The 26516-nt window shown below is 44.1% G+C and overlaps 1 protein-coding gene across 1 annotated transcript; it reads right to left on the bottom strand.

Annotated features, from left to right (window-relative positions):
* Nucleotides 1–934: 934 nt before the first annotated feature.
* IL18RAP (interleukin 18 receptor accessory protein) lies at nucleotides 935–25785 on the bottom strand. Its single transcript, XM_007108521.2, has 10 exons — nucleotides 25716–25785; nucleotides 24925–25246; nucleotides 24645–24828; nucleotides 16924–17074; nucleotides 11886–11951; nucleotides 10190–10313; nucleotides 7351–7502; nucleotides 6074–6211; nucleotides 2856–3029; nucleotides 935–1404 (listed from the first exon to the last, which is right to left on the bottom strand). Exons 1-10 carry the CDS (start codon nucleotides 25783–25785, stop codon nucleotides 935–937), a joined length of 1851 nt encoding a protein of 616 aa, XP_007108583.2.
* Between the last annotated feature and the right edge of the window lie 731 nt (nucleotides 25786–26516).

Here is a 26516-nt window from a genome sequence, read left to right as displayed (position 1 = left end):
ACCGAGCAGCGGTCAGACGGGCAATGACTCTGAGCCCCTCCAAACCTGGATCACATTCATACAAGCGGATGGGACACATTCAGTGTGAATGAGTCCAGAAATTGCTTTTCTTTATTGCTCAAATAAATCGCGCCCTTCTATCGGGGAAGATGAAGCATGAGTGTTGTACCTTCGTGTGAGACTTAGAACACCATTTTAACTGCACGTTGAACTCTCCTCAGGAAAACACACTGGTGAGAATGAAAGGAGCCTCGTCTACGTGAGACAGCTACTTGGTCCTCTAGCCTCAGGCCCATCACTTAGGAGGAACTCAACGAGACCAGAGAGTCAGCAAGCACATGGGGACCACCAGCCTCGAGAGCAAAGGCTCAGACTTCAGCGCTCTTCAAGCCCCAGTCTTGCTGTCTTTTAACCGGTGTAGACATTTACTTCCCAGACTCTTGCCCTGGCTTCTGACTCCTGTCACTGCCTTTCTACTTTGCACATAACTGCTGGTCTGTTCCTTGGCTTCTCCAAATCATTTTGGCCTAATCGGTTCCTACTTCCTGTGGCCCAGAGTGAGGTCGTGTACTTCATGCCCTGCGCAAAGGCCAAGGCGACACGCGTGAGCTGAAATTATCACTTGTTTCTAATAAAATAATATTTATTTGACTGCAAAGATATATAAAGTGATGTGAACAATACATAGAAGACACGACAGTCCATAGCCACAAAGCCAAGTGGCTGTATCTGCTGATTCCGCTGAGATCACTAGGAAAATCTTAGGGGCCATGTGGGCTGAATTCGCTCTCTCTCTATCCAGCCCAGGAAGTCAGAGGCTCCCGCCATAGGCACCATTCCAGTGCCTGCCAGGGCTGGCAGAACGCTTCCCATTTTCTATCAGCCTGATCCACGCCTCCACGCGTGTGTCCTGTCCATCAGGGTCTCTCTCTACTCACCAGGGACAGGACGGGAGGGGTGTAGGAGGAGGCAGCTCAGGGCCCATTTCACCGTCCTTTAGGCTGGGAGCGCCCCCCAGTGGTTTCTGTTTTACTGAGTCTTTTCTAGAGAAAAAAATCCTTGGGATAATTCTGAGATGATTCGACGTGAATCCTTTAGAGCTTTTCAGAGGCATGTGGTAGCGTATTTGGGTCCAGAATCTGGAATTGGGAGGAACTGATTTGAAGCCTCTCCAAGTGACAGTGGGCAAAACCCTGAGAGCTTTTTTCACTAGATGAGGTAGAGACTCCGGCTCTTGGAAGGAAGAGAACTTAATTAAAATCAATTTCAGTGTTTGATCCTCCAAGGCAATGTTCACTGCGGCTTGTAGTTCAAAGACACTGGGTCCGTTGACGTAGCTGGGGCTCAAGATAAATATTCCTCTTCTACTTTTCTTAATAATGCTCACAATGTCTTCCGCATACACTGGAAATAAAAGATTTAATTATTCGACATTGTTATTATTATTATTTTTTAATGACCACGGTTAAAGATTTGATAAAAGTTTATAATAATGCAATTGACAAGGAAATTTAGTTATTTCTGAGATATACATTTTAAAGTAATAACTAGAATTATGACTTATAACATTATACCAGAACATATAAGATGTTTAGAAATTTCATGTAATGCCTGAAACATTTATATTAGCATTTGTATTTCCATACAAATAACCCCCAAAAAGTTTAGCATTAGTTGTTTTTGTTTGTTTGTTTGTTTATACAGCAGGTTCTTATTAGTCATCAATTTTATACACATCAGTGTATACATGACATTGTTATTGTTAAACCTTGAGTCACAATAACCCTGAATCTCCCAGATCCACCCAGCGGGTTCCTTGCAATGGGTGCTCTGGGGCAAAGAGGAAAGGAAGCCTGGCTTTCTTTATCACTTCTACTAAATCAACTCTGTGGACAGTTGAAGATATGTTCCAGGGTCTAGTGACTGTCAGTTTCACATTCCTCCCTGTGTTCTGTCTCCTCAAATTGCCAATTCCTCCAGGAGCAAAGCTCGTTGGAACAAGGTTGGCTGGGGTAAGAGAGGGGCATGGGGGCTTCCCTGGTGGCGCAGCGGTTGCGCGTCCGCCTGCCGATGCAGGGGAACCGGGTTCGCGCCCCGGTCTGGGAGGATCCCACATGCCGCGGAGCGGCTGGGCCCGTGAGCCGTGGCCGCTGAGCCTGCGCGTCCGGAGCCTGTGCTCCGCAACGGGAGAGGCCACAGCAGAGGGAGGCCCGCATACCACAAAAAAAAAAAAAAAAAAAAAAGAGAGGGGCATGGAATGTCCCAGGCTCCTGGGTGGGACATCTCAGGCAGAGGAGGTCAGCGGGACAGGATGAGGTCTGCACATCTGATCGTGCCCAGGACTGGGCCGGGGCCTGGGGGGCCTGCTGGACCCAGTCCTGAGTCTGTGGCAGGCTCAGTCCCAGAAAGCAGGGGGACCACCCGTTTGGGAGGACAGAGATAACTTCCTGCTGAGGAGCCAGAAAAGAGATCTTCGTTCTGGAAGGCTCCCTGCGCTCCAATAATTTTTTTTCCTGAAGATGGATTATTTTCCCCCCGTGGCAATTTTTTTTTAATTTTTAAATTTTAATTTTATATTGGGGTAGAGTTGATTTACAGTGCTGTGTTAGTTTCAGGTGTATAGCAATGTGGTTCAGTTAGACATATACGCATATCCATTGAAGATGGATTTTTTTGATGATGGAGCGTGTCTCTGCAGCACGCATTTTTCTGTGTTGTCGCCCCAGAAGTTCTAAGCTCGCGAAACCTTCCAGAAGATAAATAGCCCAACAGAAAGAATGACAAGACAACGTAGAGAGCGCTTGCACGTAACTCTCCTTCTTGTGCTACGTTTTCTGTCGGCTTGCAGGACTTACCTCCTCCTGGGGCCACGTCTCTTTCAAGCAAACATAAGGTGTATCCATATTTGTTTTCCAAAACTTCAGGGAATAGACTCAGAGCCAGGTTTTCCTCACTCAGAGATGAAGTGACCTCACTCTCAAGAGAGCTCCATTTCCCATAGGATAGGAAAGCATCGAACTCTTTTTTATCTGAGGAAGAAGCACAGTAAGTGATGCAAGCCATTGACATGGTTTTTACTCTCGTGGCGTACCTACATACACTCGAACCATATGGTAAATGGATAAGAATTAAGATTTGGGATCCTTACTGCACTGATTTATTACATGAAAAGCAGCATCTGTGTTCCTTTCAGAATCACACTGCCGAGGGGTACGGACTGTCCACCCAGCATCAGATTCTAATCAATGAGGCTCTCCTGCACCCTCACTGACGTCAGATCAAACAGCTGGGGTCTTCTCCGATTAAAGCCCACGTGCTCAGGAGCTCCTCTGAGCTTTTTTTGCATCTGCAGCGCTGCTGTCTCATTAGTCACACATCAAAGTGGAGTCTGCTCCATCAAAGCGTGATAACACCCAGTGAGCAAAGCACTGCAGAGACCCAGTGCATTAGCGAGCTGACAGCACACGTATCTGTGTTTGAATCCCCACATGTAAAATGAGATAATCATAACTCCCCGGCGTGCTTCTGTCAGGGCTGCCTGGGACAATGTACATGAAGGCTTTGGTGACTGACTTATAGCAGGCACAAGATGATATTCATTCCTTTCCCTTTTAGAAGGAAAACTATATTTTGGAACTTGCTTTAGGGTATTTTTAAGGTCTCATAGGCCTCTGCTGACTCAACTATTATAAATGCACATAGACTCTGGGATGTGCTAAAGAACTAACTGGAGGCCATAGAAAATCTCAAAAGTTAACCCACGGGCCCCGGAGCTGGACACAGCTGCCTCATCTTCCAGCGCTTTGCACAATGCCTGACAAATAGTATTTTACAAAGTAGTAAACAGCAGCGCTGTTACTGATGCGGTTTGTTCAACTTAGCTGACAGAAGTGTCAGCAACAGAAGAGGATGCGGGAAACAGAGGTGGTCTGGCGTCAAGAGAGGAGGATGCCAAAGAGCGAGGTCCCGGAGGTGCATCTAAGAGGTTTCTCATTGCCCAGGTGGGGAGGCGGCGGCTCAGGGGGCGTGGCCAGCAGGTACATGCGGTGCAGTTCCTGTGTGACGCACCATAGTCACCCTGATTTGTTCCACATCCCTGTGACACGCCAGCAAACCAGGATTTTTCTATAACCCGAAAATGTTAAATTTCTTTTGTAATAATATTAGAGAGTGGGAGAATTAGACGAGCCCCACAATTCTGACATCCTATGTCTCTCTAAATTTGGGGATTTTCACAGGAAACAGTCTTTTTGCTGGAAAACATTAGACTGGCCACAGAGTTTAATGAATCACTGTGCTTGAAAACTGGGTTCTGTCTCCCTGTCACATGACTAAAACGTTGCCTGTGCAAACAAGAGAGGACACATTTAAAATACTTCACAGTCTGGGATTAACATATACACACTGCTATATATAAAACAGACAACCGGGGCTTCCCTGGTGGCGCAGTGGTTGCGCGTCCGCCTGCCGATGCGGGGGAACCGGGTTCGCGCCCCGGTCGGGGAGGATCCCACGTGCCGCGGAGCGGCTGGGCCCGTGAGCCATGGCCGCCGGGCCTGCGCGTCCGGAGCCTGTGCTCCGCAACGGGAGAGGCCACGACAGAGGGAGGCCCGCGTACCACAAAACAAACAAACAAACAAACAAAAACCAGACAACCAACAAGGACCTACTGTATAGCACAGGGACCTCTACTCAGTATTCTGTAATAACTTATAATGGAAAAGAATCCATATATATATAAAACTGAGTCGCTTTGCTGTACACCTGAAACTAACACAACATTGTAAATCAACTACTCTTCAATTAAAAAATACATTAAGGTAAAAAACATCCCTCCAAAAAATTAGATGTTTCACAGTAGATTGAGTCTTCTGTACAAGCTCTAGAATCTTAAGAAAAATAGCATTCTAGTAAAAGAAGTATGAAGTTGTCTAGGAGAACAGTTAAGACAGTGATGAGATAATTTGTTCAACCCTAGAAAGCTATTTAAAAAATAACCTCAAAATACTCTTGGCCTAAGGACTTCTAGTGTGTATTCTCAATCATTGGTCTAAAGAAAACTGTGATTGATGCATTTCTTTGCTGCCCCTTTTCCCAGCGATCTGACAGCTCTTCACTGAGTTCCTAGTGTGGGGAAACCACTGGTGTGTGTGTAAAGAGGCATCCCGATCAGGTAAGTATTTAATTGTCCCTGGAATCCAGCAGAAGGGATTCTTCTCTTTCCAAGCAATAGAATCATTCACTAAAACTGCCAACGTCCTAACCTTTGAGCCTTCCGGGACTAGAAAAACACACCAGCAGCTCTTCTAGTCTAAAGAAGCAAATGTTAATAAACGCTATTATCCTGTCTCATGGGAAAACGGACAGATACTTCATGGATAGTGCTAGTGCTAGTATTTTACAGAACTTCACTCTCTTAGGGACATTTCCACATCTCCGAGCCCCTCACTTTACAGAAGAAGTTAACTGAGGCGATAGCTAATGGGGGCTCTAAACCAAACTGCCTGGATTCCATCCCAACCTCTAACACCCCCTAGCAGTTCTACTGGGGGCACAGACTTCACGCCTCTGCCTGGCTTGTAGGATTTCAGTGACGATTACAGCAGCTGATACATAAGCCTGGCGTGCACTCAGTCCTCAAGAGGTAATGAGAACTGGAGCTGGCATCACTGAGCGCTTACTACGTGCTACATGCTGTTCTAAATGCTCACTACGTCTTAACTCAAAGAGCCCACACTGCATTCACTGTGATTGTGATTACAACCCCACTTTACAGAAGAGAAAACCAAGGCATGGAGATGGTAAGTCATCCGCCATCTTGCTTCAGGTTGGTGAGTGGAGAGTTATTTTCAAGTCCAATGTGCCCTACAGTAACATCGTTGGCAAGATTCCTAGTAACTGGGATGAAGAGAATTTGTTTCCCCCCTGGGCTCCCAGCCCTTCCCAGGTGTGAAGCCACCAGACCTGCAGGAGGGTCTCAGAGCCTGAGGGTCATGACTTCCTCCATCGGGGAACATCCATTTCTCAAGCCCCTCCCTCTAAGTCAGTTCTGAGGCGGGTTGGGTCATCTTACCCCCGAGGGTCTCATCCTTGTTTTGGTAGGTTCGGTACAGCAGCACTATTTCAATCCAGTGCAGGTAGAAGAGCGCACCTGCGGTCAGCACACCTGCCAGGGCCGTGACGGTGCCGAGGAGGATATAGAGGAACACCACTGTGGAGACGCGGCAGTCGTGAGCAGGTACAGGGGCTGCATCCCCTCCAACACCCGCCTCCCCTATAAGGCCACATTCAGGCCTACCCAGCACCTTTTCCAGCCCTATTATTTTTTATCAAAATCTATTGGAGACATTTCTCTTGAATCTGGACACATCTTAAATCACATCTTGAGGGAACTACCGTAAAATGAACTCAAGAAAACCCAGGGTAATGGGTAGTTTCTGATTGGGGTGGCCGGGACACTGACAAAAACTACTAAAAAAATTTTTTTTGCTCCTGTAAGCTTCCACACAACCCATTTGTGTCCCTCTTATTGCACACGGTAAATTATTGTCACGTGTTATCGACCCTACTAAAGTCTAAACTCCCTGAAGCCCAGCGCCACCTCTGACTTACTTTCTCACCTCCACCGTACCTAACACGTGACACCTTTGACCCACCTCTACGGAGCATCCGCCAGGAGCACCAAATGTGTCTTATTTCAGCCTCACGAGCCTTCAAAACCTGCTCGCTCTCTCATCTCTATTAATTGAATGAATGAATGATATCACCTCCATCTCTTGAGCAGCTTCTTAAAGAAATTTGAAAGCTATTCCTTTCCAGGAATTTCCTCTCTAGCTTTAAAAGGCTATGATCTGTGATATACACATATCGCCCCGAAACTGAACAAGAATACTCTTCCTCCCCTCTTTTTCTCCTTTGGTCTCCGATACCAGCCCATCACATTCTCTGGATTTGGAAGCCAGGGGAGGAAACTAGGAAAGGGAGCTAGGTCCTAGTACGATACCTGCCACATAGGGCATGCTCTGTAGGTCTTTGTAGAATGAATGAATGAGTAAGTGAATGAACTGAGGAGTGAATGAATGAATGAATGATAGGCTTTTCCAACACAGATCCCGTATGCAGAATACTAGTAAGAGGACCAGCTCTGGATCACCAATGTGAAACTTACTAGTTGTGTGGCCTCGGTCAAGGTACTGAATGAATCAGCACAAGCACACTGCTTACTTAGAATGTTGTCTGGCATCTAGAGCATGTTAGTGGCTATCTTCACTGTGGCTACTTCCTTAGGAAAGTTCCTCTCCGCCCAGGTGAAAGCAGTTGCGTGCATTCTGCAGCCACCTTCAGGCTCACCTCCTTTCTTTTCTTTCAGTTGGATGGACTGGGTAGTGTTCCCAATGGAGTTCCGGGCAAAGCAAATGAACTTCCTGCGGAGATCACTCTGAGTAACTTCTTTCAGGAAGACAACACGCTTGATGACTTCATCCTTTAAGGTGGATTTAATACTAGGAAAGGAGGGAAAATACCACATCCCTTTAGTAACACAGATTGACACCCATTTGCAGTTTTTGGAACACGTGTAAGTAGATAACCGTTTGGCTTTCAGAAGAGCTGTGGGATCACATAGTACAAGGCGATGATGGAAAGACAGAGGATGCTCAGAGGTGGCTCGTTTTTTTATTAAATGATTGAATCAGCTAAGCATCATTCTAAGCATTTACACTAGACTAGAATTACTTGCGAGGCTCATCTGATCTTCCTTACTCTAAGAATTCCCCCTTGAGAAGAGATACAACAATTTAAGAATAATGTTAGAAACGACTAGCTTCTACTGAGGGCTGTGTGTATCAGACGGTCCTCTGGTTCCCTGAGCGCTAAATGTGGAGGAGAGGATCAAATCTCCTCCGTGGCTCACCTCACAGGAGCCCCACCAGGTAATGGTGTGATCATCCTGACTTGAGCAGCTCAGGACAGGCAGGAAGGTGGGTGACAATCCAAGGTCACACCGCTGGGATGTGGCAGCGTGGTTCCTGGGCCTGTGTCACTCCGCCCTGTCCAGAAGTGTGAATCTCGGCACCGATTCACAGTTTGGACTCTCTAAAGTTGCCCGTCTGCAGTCTGTCTTCACATTAAAGAATATTGTCTCTGTGGATGATGTTTTAGGCTGCTTTGTTTGGAGCCTACAATACCCACTCTCATTCACTGGATGCTTCCTGCCTGCCAGAGACTGATAAGCATATCACCTCTACCGTATTTGCTCCTTACAGGGACCTTGCAAAGTGAAGTTTGGCATCCATAGGTGATAGATGGCGTGGTGGAGGCTCGCAGAGGTTAAGGTTCACATTGCTAAATAGGTGGAAAACAGAGATTCAAACCCAAGAGCACATAAAGTCAGTGCATACTCCCTTTACCATGCTTGACTACCTTCAAGTTTGATGCAGTATCAGCTTAATATGGGACCCAATGAGTTCCCTGGTCTTAGAAGTTCTTTCTAAATTTGATTACTGCTACCAAAACCCATCCTTTATTTTTAAAATGATGTATACTCTTCAAAGTGATATTACATTAGTCTGTTGAAATGTTTTAAAGACCAGGAGGAAGTGCTTAATACAGAGGCTATTACTTTGGAACAGATGTTGGAAAAATGAGGGACTCTAGCTCCGAATGTCTAGAGTTTTACTTTCCGTTGAGCCATACTGTCTTCCCAGTAAATTCTTCCCACTAATCTGGGTTGCAAACTAAGTCTAGTTTCTCATAAAACTTAATAGCTTTGAAGTACTTCAAGACAGAGATCCCACATTACAACAGTAATCGGATCTACGGGAAAGAACGAGGGTGACCGTAATTGGCAAATGTCTGGGTAAATATAAGACTATTTTTTCTTCCTTTAATTTCTTTAAAAGTTATAGTTTAACATATGCAGACAACAATAAAATGATACCTCAGTTATCAATATCCTGCCATTTTTGTATCCTTTAAGCCTTCACTAATTCCCTACACCTACTCCATTGTCATTATATGGTTCTTTTTGGTAATATTTACCTACCTTGAAGTGCACAATGTCTAGGTGTATACCTTTTTTTTTCCCTCATGCATGGCATGAGGGATCTTAGTTCCCCGACCACTGCCCCTGCAGTGGAAGGCGGAGTCTTAACCACTGGGCCACCAGGGAAGTCCCTAGCTGTATACTTTTGACAAATGGTTATTAGGGTATAGAACATTTCCAACTTCCCAGAAAGTTCGCTTGTATCCCTTTCCAGCCAATGCCTAGCCTACCAGAAGGAATAACAGTTCTGATTTTTTTCACCTTAGATTAGTTTTTCCTTCTCTAGTTAGTTTGTTCTTTTTATTGCTGAATAATAATCCATTGTATGAATGAATGTAACCGTGTTTTAATTTTTGACTATTGTAAATAAAGCTGCTGTAGATATGCCTAAAAAAAAGAAAAAAGAAAAAAAAAAGACAGCTATCTCACCTCTGGGTCTCCTTTTCCAGGTTGGATTGCATCAACTATTCTTCATTTCTCATATTTTTGGTCAGATCGCATATTATTGTGCCATTTTCTCTGCGTACGCTCCGGACTGTTAAGGACCCCAACACTGGGGCCCTGACTCGGCCCATTCTGGATGGACGGCACAGGGGGAATGGAGAACGGCTGGCTAGGGTGCAGAATCCTTTCCCGTTTGTGCCATGCGCCAAGTCTATTCAAGCAGCATGGGTTGTTATGCCTGCTTGTTAGTTTGGTGGGCAAAGCAGCCACATCAAATTGTTACTACAAATTGAACTTTAAAACAACGGATAAAAATGTAAAAAATAAAATAAAAAGATTATTTTAGAAAAAGGTGGGGGGAATTTCCCGGTGGTCCAGTGGTTAAGACTTTCACTACCTAGGACCTGGGTTCAATCCCTGTTCGGGGAAGTAAGATCCCACAAGCTGTGCGGCCAAAAAATAAAAATAAAAAAACACAACGGAAATATTTCATTCTATGGACCTCTCTGAAACGGCATTTGGCCCCCAAGTTTAAAATTAACTCACACTTTGCATTTCTATACTTGTATTTGCACCACTAGTTGGCGCTAGTGGCCACACCAACTCCATCTGTTCAGCTCTGTGTGTACATTTCAGGGGGCTCTAAAGGTGAAAGCTTTTAGTGTGAGTTGCAAAGAATAAGTTCGCTAATTTCCTTCTTACCTTCTCCCCTCAGGTGTCGGGACTTCCCACTGCTGGTCAGAATCTTTGACGTACCACCTTATCACAGGCTTAAAGTTTATCTCGAAGCCAAATCGGGCCGTGCAGTTAAGAGTTAAAGGCTTTCCTGAAAAAAGGGACCACAGAACACAGGAAGGAAGCCCGTGAGACACTTTGCCCTGTGCAGGAGGAAGACACCATCTGGAAACTGTTCCCTGAGGCAGTCAGGTCCGCAGGTAAAACAGGTGTGCCAGACAAAGCCAAACGTCTACCTGTCTCCCATTCGGAAACAGGTAAAACCAGGGATGTTTGTCTCTACTGGGCAACTCTTAGATCTCAAACGGGCATGGCCACAGCACTACGGGTTCTGATGTGGTTTAAGGATAAACACCAGGAAAATGGACAGTTTCAGGGACAAGCTCTGTCTTCCGACGCTGCTGTTGAAGTAGTACAAGGGTGCCAGTAAAGAAATACTAAGTAGTATTTGCATATTAAATGAAAACCCTGAGGTTTTGGCGGCATGTAGTTTAAAGGAGAAAGTATTTAGATATTCAGCTGAATATTTTGAACGATACACTGTGGACGGACATGCATGTTACTACGCTACCCTCTTTCTGCCCATTTTCTCTGTAAGGGGTATCCAGATACGCTCTGCCTCAAACTCAATATTTTAACCATGAACTGTTTAGGGACTCCATTTGAAAACTCACCTTTGCACCTTAATAATGCTTTCCCCACAGTAATACTTAAAAATTCATTGGTACCTTGTGTAACTTGGCTATTTTTGAATTAAATAATGTTTTCCCTGCTTCTTTCCTCCTTCCTTTCATTCTTGTGATTTTGCCCGTACTGTTATTTCTATTTCATAATCAGGATACACCGCTACCGCCACCTAGTGGTGATTTACCGTAACATCTATTTTTACATTTCTTTCTATAGTGATAAACATCTTATTAGCATTTAAAAGAAACCGCCACCCAGTGGTCTTTTACCATAATATCTACTTTTACCTTTTCTCTCTACAATGATAAATATCTTATTAGCACTTAAAAGAACACTTATTTTATTGAAACAACCAGCACTTGGTTTTGAAGAGAACAGTTCTCATGTGGCTGTGTGGGAAGATGTAGATGTTATGGAAGCTGACAAAATCAAAGGGGACCACAGGAAGTCACTTTCCCCCTCTACCCCAAAGAAGACACTAATTTGGAATACAACTTATTTGAGCAAGGGTTGTAGTATTCTCCTACAATTTATCTTAAAGGCTAGACCAAACACTGTATTCGTAAAGGTTAATGCTACCTAAGTTGGTAAACTGATTAAATTTATAGTTTTAATCCATGAACCTAACCCATCTGTGTAACCCACTGTTCCTGGGTGGAGTAAGGAAGAATCTTAAAAAAAAAAAACAAACGATTGATCATATGCCTAACATACAAGTCACCTAATATATCAATACATCATCCCATATTTCTCAATGCAACCTTCTGAGGTCAGTTTTATTTTGTCTAGTTACAGATTTATAACCTGAGGCTTCAAAAGATTAAATAACTGTATAAGATCACAAACCTAGTCAGTGGCCGAGTCTAGATTCACCCCCAATTCTGTTTAATTTGAAATCCCGATTCCTTGTAACACACTTTAGACCTGCTCCCAGAAGCAAAATATCATTCAAGGGTGATGACACCACCCACCTTACCAAGTTCTACTTCCAGGGTGTCCTTGATGGGATCCAGAATATCTGGTTTGAGATTAGTGTTCTTCACTACAAGATGAAAATAAAAATTATTATTTGCACTGGGAAATCTGAAGGCCTGCTTCCTGAAGATTTGAACGCACGGTCACACTTTGATCTAAATGTTTTGGAACTTCCTTTTCAAATTTCATCCATAATGTACAAGGCTAGAGACTCAAGTTTCCATGTGAAAATCACGCCTCCAGAAATGACTGTGACATCAGGTTGCAGGTGCTAGCGAAACGTGAGTCCTTGATAAATCCGTACCCGCCCGGTGTGGGGGGGAACCTTCCTCCAGGCCAGCCCCGCGGGCCCATTGCAGACGTGAAACCCCACCCCATCTTCTCCTCCAAGATTGTTTTCTGGTGCATCCGGCTGAGTAATCCAACAGGAAGGAGGACGCACCTGAGAGAATGCACAGGTTAGCCAGATTGGAGCCCACCCCTCCCTCCATCCTCAAATTCATGGTTGGTTTCAAAATAAAAGTGAGCTCAGCCCTTCATGAATCATTTTATCCCTCAACTTCCTGCCACAAACTTTCACATATGCCTCCACTGTCAAACTCCCTTCTGAAGATGTCCCATCTCCTAAGAAAGGAAACTTCATCACCTCTCTTCTGGAATTGTCCTCTCTTAATTCTCAGGGACCTCCTTCCCTCAATTACATCATCTTCCTCCTGTATCTTTGACTCCCTCTCTCTCTCTCCTTGCCATCAGCATTTATCCACTCTCAGTCTCTCCATCTTAAAAAAAAGAGAAAAAACCCTTCACCTTACACCCCCGCCCCATTCATTCTCCTTCGTTCCCAGCCAAGTTGTTGAAAGAGCGCCGTGTGCTCCTTTCCTCCTTCCCTTCCCCTCCCATGCAGTCTGATTTCTGCCCCCATCCCTCCACTGAAACCGCTTTGGCCAAAGTCACCAGTGACCTCCTTGCACCTAAATCCACTGGGCATGGCTGAGTTTTTTGTTTTTGTTTTTTTAACATCTTTATTGGAGTATAACTGTTTCACAATGGTGTGTTAGTTTCCGCTCTACAACAAAGTGAATCAGTTATACATATACATATGTCCCCATATCTCTTCCCTCTTGCGTCTCCCTCCCTCCCACCCTCCCTATCCCACCCCTCTAGGTGGTCACAAAGCACCGAGCTGATCTCCCTGTGCTATGCGGCTGCTTTCCACTAGCTATCTATTTCACGTTTGGTAGTGTATATATGTCCATGCCACTCTCTCACTTCGTCCCAGCTTACCCTTCCCCCTCCTCATATCCTCAAGTCCATTCTCTAGTAGGTCTGTGTTTTATTCCCGTCTTACCCCTAGGCTCTTCATGACTTTTTTTTTTCTTAGATTCCGTATATATGTATTAGCATACGGTATTTGTTTTTCCCTTTCTGACTTACTTCACTCTGTATGACAGACTCCAGGTCCATCCACCTCACTACAAATAACTCAGTTTCGTTTCTTTTTATGGCTGAGTAATGTTCCGTTGTATATATGTGCCACATCTTCTTTATCCATTCATCTGTCGATGGACACTTAGGTTGCTTCCATGTCCTGGCTATTGTAAATAGAGCTGCAGTGAACACTGTGGTACATGGCTCTTTTTGAATTATGGTTTTCTCAGGGTATATGCCCAGGAGTGGGATTGCTGGGTCGTACGGTAGTTCTATTTGTAGTCTTTTAAGGAACCTCCATACTGGTCTCCATAGTGGCTGTATCACTTTACATTCCCACCAGCAGTGCGAGAGGGTTTAATCTGCTTTCCCTTCTCAGTAGCATTGGCTGCTGCTGGGCATGCTGTCCTCTCCTCTTCGGGCTGCACGTTTCTGTGCTCCGCTGCTCACCTTCCCCCTCTCTACTCCCTCCCCTGGGTGTTATGGGCTCCTCCTCCTCTGTGCCTCTTGTGAGTATCACTTCTCCCCCGTCTCTCCTTGTGGTCTTCATTCTACCTCCTCTCCTTGTGGGGCAGCTCACCCTTCAGGCCTCTTCCCTATGAAAGTTCTCGGCCCTCAAAATGCTCTCTCTCCTACGTCATCAATTTCACTTCCTTTACTGCTCCCTCCCCACCTTTCCACTGAGACCCACTTGCTGATGTAAATAATGACCTCCTCTTCCCAAATCCAAGGGTCAGTTTCCAGGCTTCACCATATGAGGCCATGCATCACTCCCTCTTTCTTGGGACACTTGATCGCTGAGCCCTGGGATAGTTATTCGCTGGTCTCACACCACTTCTCCATCTCCTGTGGGGATGCTTCTCCTCCCCCGTGCCTCCCGTGCTGGATGTTCTAGGCTCTCTCCTCTCTATACTCGATCCCCACGTGGCCCCATTCTCCCTCGGCCTTAGATATCGTGCCGGCGGCCACCCTCACATTCACATCTCCCCATGTAGTAGCCTGTATCCCAGGCTGGTTTATCCAAATACCCACTTGTCATGGTGACTTGATGAATCAAAGTCCTTTCAAGCCTAACACGGAATTTCTTCCTCAGACCTGCTTCTCTTTCAGTATTTTTTTCTGTCTCATTACATGGCGCCACTGTTTACCAACTCATCATGCCAGAAAAGTAATCGGTCATTGATTTCCCTCTTTCATCTCGCACATAAACTCCATCAACATGTTCTGTTGACACACACATAGAGCCATTTCTAATCACCTCTGCTAAGTCTACTCAAAGAGTGACCAGAGACATCTTTTTAGAACATGATTCAAACCTGCTGCTGCCCCCACCCGTGCCTCACACCAGCCCTTATGTATCCCATCCTACCCCTTCCACTTCCATCCCATCCCATCCTATCCCACCCCATCCAACCCCATCCCATCCCATCCCATCCAACCCCATCCCATCCCATCCAGCCCCATCCCATCTTCTCTCAATATGTTATAGAAAGTCCACCTCGTTGCCCAGCGTAAAACCTGGCTCTCAGACTGGACCCCTCCTTTTCCCTCCTTTCACTCCCAATTCCCAAACCCTTTCACGTGTAACTTCCTAAGTATTTCTGGAGTTGGCTCTCTTTTCTCCATCCCTACTGCCCCTCCTATTTCAGGCCACCATCAGCAGTTGCCTGCTTGACCCACAGCAGCCTCCTAATTCTTCTCTCTGTCTCCCTTGTTGCCCCAACCCCCAAACCCATGTTCTACATAATAAACAGAGCGATCTGTCTCAAATCCAGATCTATTCATGACACTCTCCCACATAGAATCCTCAATGGCTTCCCATTTTTCCTTGGATAAAGTCCAAACTTACTAGAACAGTGTGATGTCTGTTCTGCTTCCAGATACCCTCACTGACCTTCTCTTTCTCCCTGGAAAGCACCATGCTGTCTCTCATCTCCTGGATGTTACCTATGCTGCTCTCTCTGCCTGGAACGGCATCTTTTCCACCTTCACTGGGCTAGTTTGTCCTCAGCCCTCAGTTCTCACCCAGCCTCGGGGTACCCAGGTCTGGGTTGTGTGTCCCCCACATGCCCCGCTGCTTCCCTTTCTCTCCACTCATCACACTGAACTGTAGTAGCCTGTTTCCTCTCTGTCTGCCCCACGAGCTGGTAAGTTCTGGGAGGCCAGAGAAAGTGTCCGGGCGCTCATTCTTACAACCTTAGCACCAAGCCCAGTGCCTGACACATATCACATGTTCCTGGTGTAAGAATGAATAAATGAAAGAATGAATGAGTAAATGAGGAAGACAGGAATGATGACAGAGGAGACTTAAAAATATGTGACAGAGGTTGCAAAGCATCCTCTGGGAGAGAGAAAAGCAGATTCTGCCACTGAAAATTTGATGGGTGAGTTATCATGCCCGAGGGAAAGAGCAACCACGCTTGGAGGGGCAAGTGGTCCAAGCTGGGTATTTGCCTTCTAACCCCTCATCCAAGCAACAATCTAATATAAATTTTAATCGATGAGGTCTAAAGTATTGCAGAGTGCAAGGGTCAGGAGGTAAGAGGGGAGTTTGACTTGGTCTCAGGATGCTCCATGTGGTTTGTATCTCACAATGAAAGAAGAGGAAGTAAAATTGATTACTATATTTACTAAGAGCAAAGTCAACCATTCTGTATGGTTATGTTTTGACATAGGCCATGCTTAAATTGGTTACATCATACAGTTTTTCCATGCTTTACACTTGTAAATCTAATAAGAATGACCCAAGGGAAAGCCTGGGCCAAAAACAGACAAGTCACAGAAGAATAAGCTCAATGGGCCAATAAACAAATGGCAAGATATTCAACTTCATTAGTAGTCAGGGAAACGTAAATTGGTATGAAAAAAAGAGAGTCCACTTGACACCAAAGTCTGAAACCACCAAATATTACTTGGGAATAACGGGAATCTGTTCATTGCTGATGCGGGTATAAATGAGCAAAACAATGTCTATGAACAATACCATGTGTTTATAACACGAAACACATTTTATAACATAAAACAATATTCTGTTTTGTTAATGGATACAGACATATGTAGAAAAAGCATAAAACATAAATGGAAAGGATTATAAGCTAAGAGTGGGCTACATCTGCAAAGAGAGGAAGTGGAAAGGCCTCAAGTTGTATCTGTATTGTTTTGTTTCGACAAAGAAACCGTGAGATGGAAAAACCATTATTAAAGCTGGTGATAGGTACATGAGTGTCATTTATTTCTGGGTGTGAGATATTTAACACTGTTTTTTAATTTATTGTCTTTTATGTGTGAAATCTTTAATCTTGTTTATTTCTTTACATGAACCTTTAATATTGTTTTTAAATTTATCACAAACCAAACCAGAATCAATGCATAGAAAACCCAACTTGTGACAACTTGAATATGACCCAGAACTAGGCCTTCCTTGGAGGATGGAATCTAGGTTAATGGAAAATTGATTTTCACCAACATTCCAGGCTTTACGTGACTGTAGGCTATGCCTGTCTCCTTCCTCACCACAAAGAACGGAAAAATAGCACTAAGCCAAAGAAGATCACTTTAACTGGGTAATTGGGGTTGAAATCTCAAATCCTGAAACCAAAAACCTCACTTACCAATGGTTTTCACTTGAACAACAGCTCTGACTGTCCATAAACTTGAATTATCTGACTGAGTGTAATCACACACGTATGTGCCTTGGTGATAGTCAAAAACTTCATCCACTTCAATGGGGTTGCTCCTTTTTTCAGAGAGTAGTTTTCCATTCTAATCCAAGAGACAAGAAAATTAAATAATTTAACCAGAGAATTACTATTAATATTAAGCTCACCTATAGCGAAACTTCACAAATTTGAACCAAGGAAGGGGAAGGTCAGTCTGATATGAGGACATTGCAGAACAGAATACCCCCAAGCTCTAAAAGATTCTGCTCAAAACTATATTTGTAAGATTCTTACTTGAAATGAGAAGCATTTTCAAAGACAATTACATGTGGAGATCAAGACAGCCCAGCAAGAGCTGTTTAACCTGGTAAAGCCCAAAGCGTGATTCAGGCCCCTAGACTCTAGAAAACTCATAGTGGTCTAAGTGGTCGATACCTAAATGAATCCTTTAAAAACACGTATATTTATATTTCTGGAAATTGATATAGATTTTCTGTGTATTGGGCTTACAAAAAGTTTCTTCTTTAAATACATTTCACTTGAATAAAAGAAAAAATGTTAAATTGAGAACATTAAGTAAAGAACTAAACAGATGTATCTAAATTTGACAAAGAAGGACTGGGATTCAGGAACAATTATTTAACTCCTAGTGGACTCAAAGTTGAGTGAGAACGAAAATTCAATTATGAACATTTCTCTCTCCTACTTAGAACCTCTCATTGACACTCCTTTGCCTTGAGGGTAAAGTCTAAAATTCTTCACAGCCTGACCTTGCCATTCCTTCCCCGACTCATTGCCTGCTTTGGCCCCTCTACCCACCTGTCATTCCCTACATAACCACGTTCTTTCTCAATCAACGTGTCTCCCACCACCTTTCCCCACTGGGAAGGCTGTTGCTCAGGTTTCAAATCCAACTCAAGGGGTGGCTCTCGCGGAGAGAAGTTATGAAGTCTCCCCAAGCGGGGTCAGTGACTTCTGCTTTATCATCACAATAGCCCTTTGATAGTAATGATGCATTTGGGTGTCTCCTCCCTTGAGTTGTCGACGGAGTTGTCGACGGCAGCCTTTGTGCCGAGACATTTAGCTGGTCCTGGACACACTGGGAGGAATAAACACAGATCCCTTCTCTGAGTGAGCTCTCAGCCTAAGGATGCACGTCTGAGCAGTAAGCCAGGGTATGGCACACTCAGGTGGCTCTGCCTCATAGGAGAAGTAGGGACTCTTCCCCCAGTCTAATCGGAGACTTGAAGGATATGCAGGAATCCGTCAGTACCAACAAGGACCTACTGCATAGCACAGGGACCTCTGCTGAATGTTATGTGGCAACCTAAATGGGAAAAGAATTTGAAAAAGAAAAAAAAAAAAGAAGAAAGTAATTGACATTTTAGGAACACTTGAAGCAAAGCCTGTAGGTAGGAAACAAGGCCAAGGTGAAAGGGCTGATGCAAGTAGATGTGTTTGATCTTTGTATCTCCAGGATACAGCAAGCAGGCCAGCAAGAGAAAGGTCTTTGTAAATAAGGGGTGAATAAATGCAAGTCAGTTGGAAGAAAGGTTTGGAAGCATAAGAGTCACATGATCAGACATTTTTAGAAAAATGACTGGCAGCTCTTTTTTTGGAAACTCTTGTAAATTTAAGCAAAGACTATCATAATCACCCTTGTATGTTTAGGGGCTAGGAAGCGGTAGGGGCACAGTAGTATTTATTGAATGATGGGGTATCAGTGTATCATCAATCTTATAATCATTAATCCTCTAACCTCCGTATAGCACCTGGCTTTCCAATTTCCTACTAAGAGTACTGGCGATATATCTTTCACCACTGCAGTCAAAAGAAAAGAGGTAAACAACAAAAATAACAAACTATCAATAGTTAGAACTCATTACCTATGTAGACTACAGTGTTATTTCTCATGTGTGTCTCGTATGAACATTCAAAGGAGTCTCTGACTTGGTTTGCACAGATTCTATGTCTTCCATTTTATAGATGAGAAAACCGAGGTTCTGAAGTTTGTGTTTTGTTCAATTCCATATAGCTCGTGAGAGGCCTGAGAATCTATCTACGTTTTTCTGATTCTGAGTTTCATGTTCTGATTGAGGAATTTCCCTTCCCCTTTGCCTGATGACTCGTAGAAGCAGAAATTCCCCTCCCCCAAGTCTCTGGTGTGGTTCCTGTGGCCCAAGAAAGAATTTCCAGTAGGTTGGCAAGGAGCTGAGAAGACGGTCAGAACTGGTCAGAGCTGGGCAGCTGCAGGTAGGAAGTAAAACAAGGTCAAGAGGTGGGACTGACAAGATTAAACATCTCTCAGGAACATTTTAAAAGGAAGCTTCAGGGCACGGAGTAAAATTCAGAGATGAAACTTCTAGAGAACATGGTAATAACATACAAAGAACAGAAATTGGAGTGGAGGTGTGTCGCAAATCACATGAGAAATTAACGCAGAGGAGGGGATGCAGGGTTGGAACCAGACTGCAGCTGGGCCACAGGGAGGGTGAGTAATTACAGAGTGGGTCTGACTTTTTTTTTTTAATTTACTTATTATTTTTGGCTGCCTTGGGTCTTCGTTGCTGCGCGTGGGCTTTTCTCTAGTTGCGGCGAGCGGGGGCCACTCTTCATCGCGGTGCGCGGGCCTCTCACCATCGCGGCCTCGCCCGTTGCGGAGCACAGGCTCCGGACGCGCAGGCTCAGTAGTTGTGGCTCGCGGGCCCAGTTGCTCCGCGGCATGTGGGATTTTCCCAGACTGGGGCTCGAACCCGTGTCCCCTGCATCGGCAGGCGGACTCTCAACCACTGCGCCACCAGGGAAGCCCGGGCCTGACTTTTTTTAATAAAAAGGTAAGTACGGCTTAGTGTGTATCATCAAGACTTTATGGGATGGAACTCAAACAAAACAGCAAAGAGATAAGGGGCAAGAAATTTGTGTCAAGAATGATGGGAAGCTGATCTAATAACATAATCACAAGTGATCCTAGTAGGAAAGAGAAGTGCCAGTGAGGCCACACAGGAAATTCTTTGTTTTGCTCAGATGTGAAACAGTCAAGCGCAAAATACAGAAGGAGGCCCATCAATCAGTGTGATCCTGTATGAAAAGCATCAATAAGTCCCAGAGAGAACTGACACATGTGACAACCTGCGGATTGTAGCATTGTACACACCGTAGGAAGTTGCCCGGGATCCTGAAATTTCACAGTGAGAACAATCGAATGGGCCAATGTACGGACCTTGGAAACAGCTTCCAAAAATCGAATCTAAATGGCCCGTACCTCTTCCCTACCAGGAATTGCATCAACCTTTGGTCTGGCAAGGCTCACCATACTTACCAGCTCTCCATGTCCCTGGGCTCGCAGGATGCCACCAGGCGCCAGGGACAAAGGAGAACGAGGCCAAAGGAAATGAGAAGAAGTGGCAGGTCTATGTGCGAAAATTCCATGGAACTCAGGGTTCAGAGATGACCCAGCAGCCACGTCAGCACTGTGGCGTGTGAATGAGGTTGACTTAAACCACCAATGGAAAAGTCACTCAGGCACAGTCTTACTGCCAGGACATCACAGCCATGTCACCGGCACCCATGTCTCGGTGCCCCAGGCCCTTGCAGAAGAGCCTCTCCCACTGCCGTGTGTTATAATTCTGCCTGCTGTCAAAGATTCGTTTAGCTAAAGAACCCCAAACGCCCTCCCATTAATGTAAGATCATCTAAGACGAAGTCTGCTTATGCCAAAGCTATTTTTCATTATATTTTTATTTTAATTAATTAGTTTATTTATTTATTTTTGGCCACGCTGCAGGATCTGAGTTCCCCGACCAGGGATCGAACCCGTGCCCCCTGCAGTGGAAGCCCAGAGTCCTAACCAATGGGCCGCCAGGGAAGTCCCATTATATTTTTATGAATTAGGAAAATATTATTAGAATGAAGAACAGATAATTCCCTTTATTGTGACTTCTTCATCATCCAACATTTCAGTTAAGAATCCCCAAGTCTAAATTTTTTGAGGTGTCTATTAAAAATATTTCGGAACCCCCCCAGAGACTACAGCACATGGATTTATTTCGCTTGGTTGTTCTATACAACTGGCAGGTTCATCCCTGGTCAGCAGTTTCATGTGAATTCAGTACCACCGTGTTTTCACCCTCTCAGCCAGTGTTAGTGTTGTCGGTTTTGAGATAATCTTAAGTGTGAGCCACCCTCCACCTGAGTACCTGTGGTTTAGCATGAAGCAAAGGAACATTGGGTATTATTTCCTGCCTAATGTCATCACTTTTAGTGATATGCTACTTCCACGAGTCCTGTGACTTTCTAGGATACTGTCTGTGTGTGTGTGCATGTGTGTGTGTAATCACATGTACACACACTTGCCATCCATGAATTTCGTGCAATTCATGAAACATAACCTAAAGAGTGACCTGTCCAAATCTCCGTCAGAAGATACAATTTTAACAACAGCTATCGTTTGCCTACTTTTAAGACAGATGCCTAGTCACCGTTCAACACATCCTGACATTTGCAGTCAAGGCGCCAGAGAAGAGGAATAAAGCTTCCTTTTGTGAATGTCATACAACATTAGGGTTTAGTTCATAAGAGCAGTATATGCAGAAAGCTGGCAACTACCATGTGGCTTGTGCTTTACCAGAAAGTGAAAATAGCTTGCATTTCAGGGATACAATCACTGAAAATTCAAACGCATTTTCATTTCAAATAACGGGGCAAGCCTGGTTTGGGAACAGCCTACCTAGTAAGACATCTGTCATCCCAGATTACATATACTTTTGAACCATGGGAAGTTTTGTTCTTAAGAGTGAACTGGGGCTTCCCTGGTGGAGCAGCGGTTGAGAGTCCGCCTGCCGATGCAGGGGACGCGGGTTCGCGCCCCGGTCCGGGAGGATCCCACGTGCCGCGGAGCGGCTGGGCCCGTGAGCCGTGGCCGCTGAGCCCGCGCGTCCGGAGCCTGTGCTCCGCAACGGGAGAGGCCACAACAGTGAGAGGCCCGCGTACCGCAAAAAACACACTAAAAACAACAACAACAACAAAAGAGTGAACTGAAAATAATGAACGGAACCATTGGCTATTCTTACCAACCTCATTTTAGAGGTTATGAAATTAACGTGTTTCTTTTTTTTTTAATTGAAGTATGTTGACTTACTATGTTGAGTTAGTTTCTACGATACAGCACAATGATTCACTTTACATATATATATATGTTTTTTTTCATATTCTTTTCCATCATAGTTTATTACAGGATATTGAATATATTTCCCTATGCTATACAGTAGGATCTTGTCGTTTATCTATTTTATATATAGTAGTTTGTATCTAATAATCCCAAACTCCTAATTTATCCCACCCCCCTTTCCCCTTTGGTAATCATAAGTTTGTTTTCTATGTCTGCGAGTCTGTTTCTTTTTTGTAAATAAGTTCATTTTTGTCATATTTTAGCTTTCACGTATAAGTGATATCATATGGTATTTGTCTGACTGACTTCACTTAGTAGGATCATCTCTAGGTCCATCCGTGTTGCTGCAAATGGCAACATTTCATTCTTTTTTATGGCTCAGTAATATTCCATTGTGTGTGTATATACCATACCTTCTTTATCCATTCATCTGTTGATGGACATTTAGGTTGCTCCCATATCTTGGCTATTGTAAATAGTGCTGCAGTGAACATTGGGGTGCATGTGTCTTTTCAAATGAGAAATTTTTCTGACTTTCCCAAGAGCGGGATTGCTGGATCATATGGCAACTCTATTTTTAGTTTTTTAAGGAACCTCCATACTGTTAACCATAGTGGCTGCACCAGTTTACATTCCCATCCACAGGGTGCAGGGTTCCCTTTTCTCCACACCCTCTCCAGCATTTGTTATTTGTAGACGGCAACATTTCATTCTTTTTATGGCTCAGTAATATTCCACTGTGTATGTATATACCATACCTTCTTTATCCATTCATCCGTTGATGGACATTTAGGTTGCTCCCATATCTTGGCTATTGTAAATAGTGCTGCAGTGAACATTGGGGTGCATGTGTCTTTTCAAATGAGAAATTTTTCTGACTTTCCCAAGAGCGGGATTGCTGGATCATATGGCAACTCTATTTTTAGTTTTTTAAGGAACCTCCATACTGTTAACCATAGTGGCTGCACCAGTTTACATTCCCATCCACAGGGTGCAGGGTTCCCTTTTCTCCACACCCTCTCCAGCATTTGTTATTTGTAGACGTTTTGATGATGGCCATTCTGACCGGTGCGAGGTGGTACCTCATTGTAGTTTTGGTTTGCATTTCTCTAGTAATTAGTAAGGTGCTTCTTAAATTAGGATTTTATGGAGGGCAGCACATTTTCAGTGTCATTTTAAAATATAAAATTGAGACCTTAAGCACACACTCACCCTCCCTGTATACTTCTTTCTACAAGGGACATAGTAACACCAGTTGTCACTGAATCTCAAGAGAATCAAGTGAGGAAATATTGTCTCACCCATTGGTAATTTTACCTCCAGGAGACTCTGATTGCTAAGTTTTGGGGTACAAAAAGCCAACAGATAAACATGGGCCACTTTCTGGGCTTTGATCAGGGACAATTTAAAATGATATTTTTATGTTAACAAACAGATATCTTTGGAAGTCAAATTTAAAGTTTTGCATGATTTCTTAAAGCAAAGTATTGAACTTCAAACAATTATCATAGGGACTTCCCTGGTGGTGCAGTGGTTAAGACTCCATGCTCCCAATACAGGGGGCCTGGATTCGATCCCTGGTCCAGGAACTAGATCCCACATGCATGTTGCAACAAAGAGTTCACATGCCACAACTAAGGAGGGGGTGAGCCACAACTGAGGAGCCTGTGAGCCCGCCTAAGGAGTCCGCCTGCCACAACTAAGACCCGACACTACCAAATAAATAAATAAATATTTTAAAAGCCAATTATTACAAATGTAGGAGGCGATTTAAATTCTATTCCCAGATTCCACCACCCTGGGTCAACTGACACTCCCAGACTTTGGAAGAGGTGCTTACGCAGCATTTATATATCTGTTAGGACTTAGAAAAACTATAAAATACAATGGAAATGTCCAATGTTTTTGTTATGAAGTTTACTCACATGTGGTTCATAACTCAGAATCATTCTGAAACTGGTCTTTTCCTGATTCCTGTTCCCTTTTTCTCTTAGCACTGCCCTCCCTCCCCACTGACTCACCTGTGCAAGACACGTGTCACCCAGGCCACCAGGTGCTTGCCTTACCTGTCTTCCCAGAGGTGTCCTCTTCGGAAAGTATTCCAATCTCCTACTTCTTTCAGAAACCCTTCAAGAAATGCTTGTTGGGTGTTCCTTTCACCCTAGCAATGCCCTTTGCTTTCCAAAGGCAGTAAAATTGAACAAATCTGGTCTACTGCATGAGTGGGTGTTCATAAGTTTATGTCTTAACCTCACATGTAATGTACTTGAATTTTAGAAATTTTTCTGGCACTGATCAAAAGGATGGTTCTAATAATTGGAACATCAGACTCTGTGGCTACCTAGGGGAAAACTGCTTTAGAAAGTCAGGTCTTCTCTGTAGGTGTGAGGCCAGTCTTTGGGAAGCTCTAGAGCTCAGATTCAGACTCACATGTCTATAAATTACATAAGGAGATGCTACCATAAAAACTAAACTCTGGCATCAATTTCAGTGAAGTCATTCTTACCTGGTACCAGGTCACCTCTGGACTTTGTGTATCACTTTGGGGGCTGAGACCGGGGCAATAAATGGAGCCCAGGCTACCAAGAAGAAGGAGTTGTTCATGTGATATGGAGCTCCCACAGGACATATTTGTCTTGGGCTTAACTTCTAAGATCATCTTGACACAACAGGCCTCATCCTGGGGGCTCCTAGGAAAGTTAACAAGGTCCTGTGAACACAGATGTTATATCCAGCTAGTAAAGGATTTGGTAATGTTTTCAGATAGAAATGTACTTGGGACGTACCTAATCCTGGGTCTACAAATATATGACCCAGCATTATTCATCTCTGTCGTCAAAAAATGAAGGGTACTCTTGTCCTGGATGACGTGAGGATAGCTTTGAGTAATTTCTACTAGTGGATCTCTGTTTTGAGGTTGTAGGTACCATTGGACATCAGATAGGTTCTTACTACCACCGCAGGGCAGGTGTTCAGAGCCTTGGGTTGGTGAGAGTTGACTTCTGTGGTGGAAATGGGATTTCTGTGGCTCTGGAAAATCACAAAATAAGGCAAACTCCTCCCCACACCTTGCAGAGTATGTCCTAAGAAGCTTTCCAGTGGAGCAAGCTGAAAACCACAATAAACAAAGGAACACAGAAACACGTTAGATGAATTCTAACATATTTACAAAGAGTACTTGGTTTCACAAGGGATTAAGCTCCCTTGGGTGTCTTTCTCCTTCACCATTCCCATTCTGTGGGGAAAGGAAGTTCATGTTCTAATTCCCCCTTACTGGTCTTCGGCATCACCAGTAACAACGGAGGTTTCCTGTTAAACATGCCAACCCACCTTTAATTCCTCTTCAGCTGCTTCCACTGAACACCCAGATAATAATAACTGCATTCCACATCGATGCTTGGTATCAACTGAAAGCTGTTCACCCCAGTAATTTCTCCTCCTACCCCCATCGTAAAAGTAGAAAGGAAATGTTCTCTATTAATGTGCCATATGGTGCTGATGTATCACAGAATACCTGTCACTTTAAACTTGGACCATAAAACCCAGAAGCTTAGCGTGAAAAGTGAAAAACCCCTACCTGAAGTATTAAATCCTTTAATTTTCCCTCCTGCGATAAGCCAAAGAAATACCCAGCTCAAATAAAGCATTGTTCTCTCTGTGTCTTGTCATTGCTTCAGGACGTTTGTTCTGTTGCCAGAGTGGAGGGCATCGTCACTCAGGGCTCCACCCTGAGAATCACCTTCATTTCTGTAAATCAAGAAATGGGAAATGAAGAAATCGGAACCAGTGATCAAAACGCAAGTCACACAGGAAGCTTTGAGAGGGCAGGTCCTACCCAACAAGTCTTCACATGCCCACACTTGAGTGGTATTTTCAACAGCGTGTGGCAGGTCCTGCATATGTCACTTCTTACACAACTAGAGGAGGTAGGACATCTCAGACTCACGGTACTGCTTGCACCTACACTCCGTACGGTGTGATCTTTTGATGCCATTTCTTTATGGAATCCTTTTTTTCTTTTCCTAAGTTTCTGACCTAGCACGTATATTTTCATGGGTAATTTGGAAAGAGTTAAGTGAAAGTTTTCCTGAAAAGATCATCCAAGTTGAATGAAAATGTCAGGTTCTCCCCAGTTAGGGAAACTAGTGCGGTAGCTCGTGCGTAAACTTGAGAATGTCTGCACGTTGCTAATTTGTAGTAACTGTTAGAGAATAGAGGATGCTAGACTCTTTGTGCCCCAAATAAGACAGGATAAGTTGTCACTGGATGGCGTTTCTACCAATTCTCTGAGGTATAAGAGGGAGGGAAGGACAGAAGGTGGTTCTGTCCCTCTTGTTGACAGGGTGGCTGTTGGAACTTTCAAACCACTTAAAAGAGA

This window comes from Physeter macrocephalus, chromosome 12 (genome assembly GCF_002837175.3).
Source record: "Physeter macrocephalus isolate SW-GA chromosome 12, ASM283717v5, whole genome shotgun sequence".
Taxonomy (NCBI): Eukaryota; Metazoa; Chordata; class Mammalia; order Artiodactyla; family Physeteridae; genus Physeter; species Physeter macrocephalus.
Note: the sequence above shows the minus strand (reverse complement) of the source record. Positions and strands in the feature narration are given on the sequence as shown.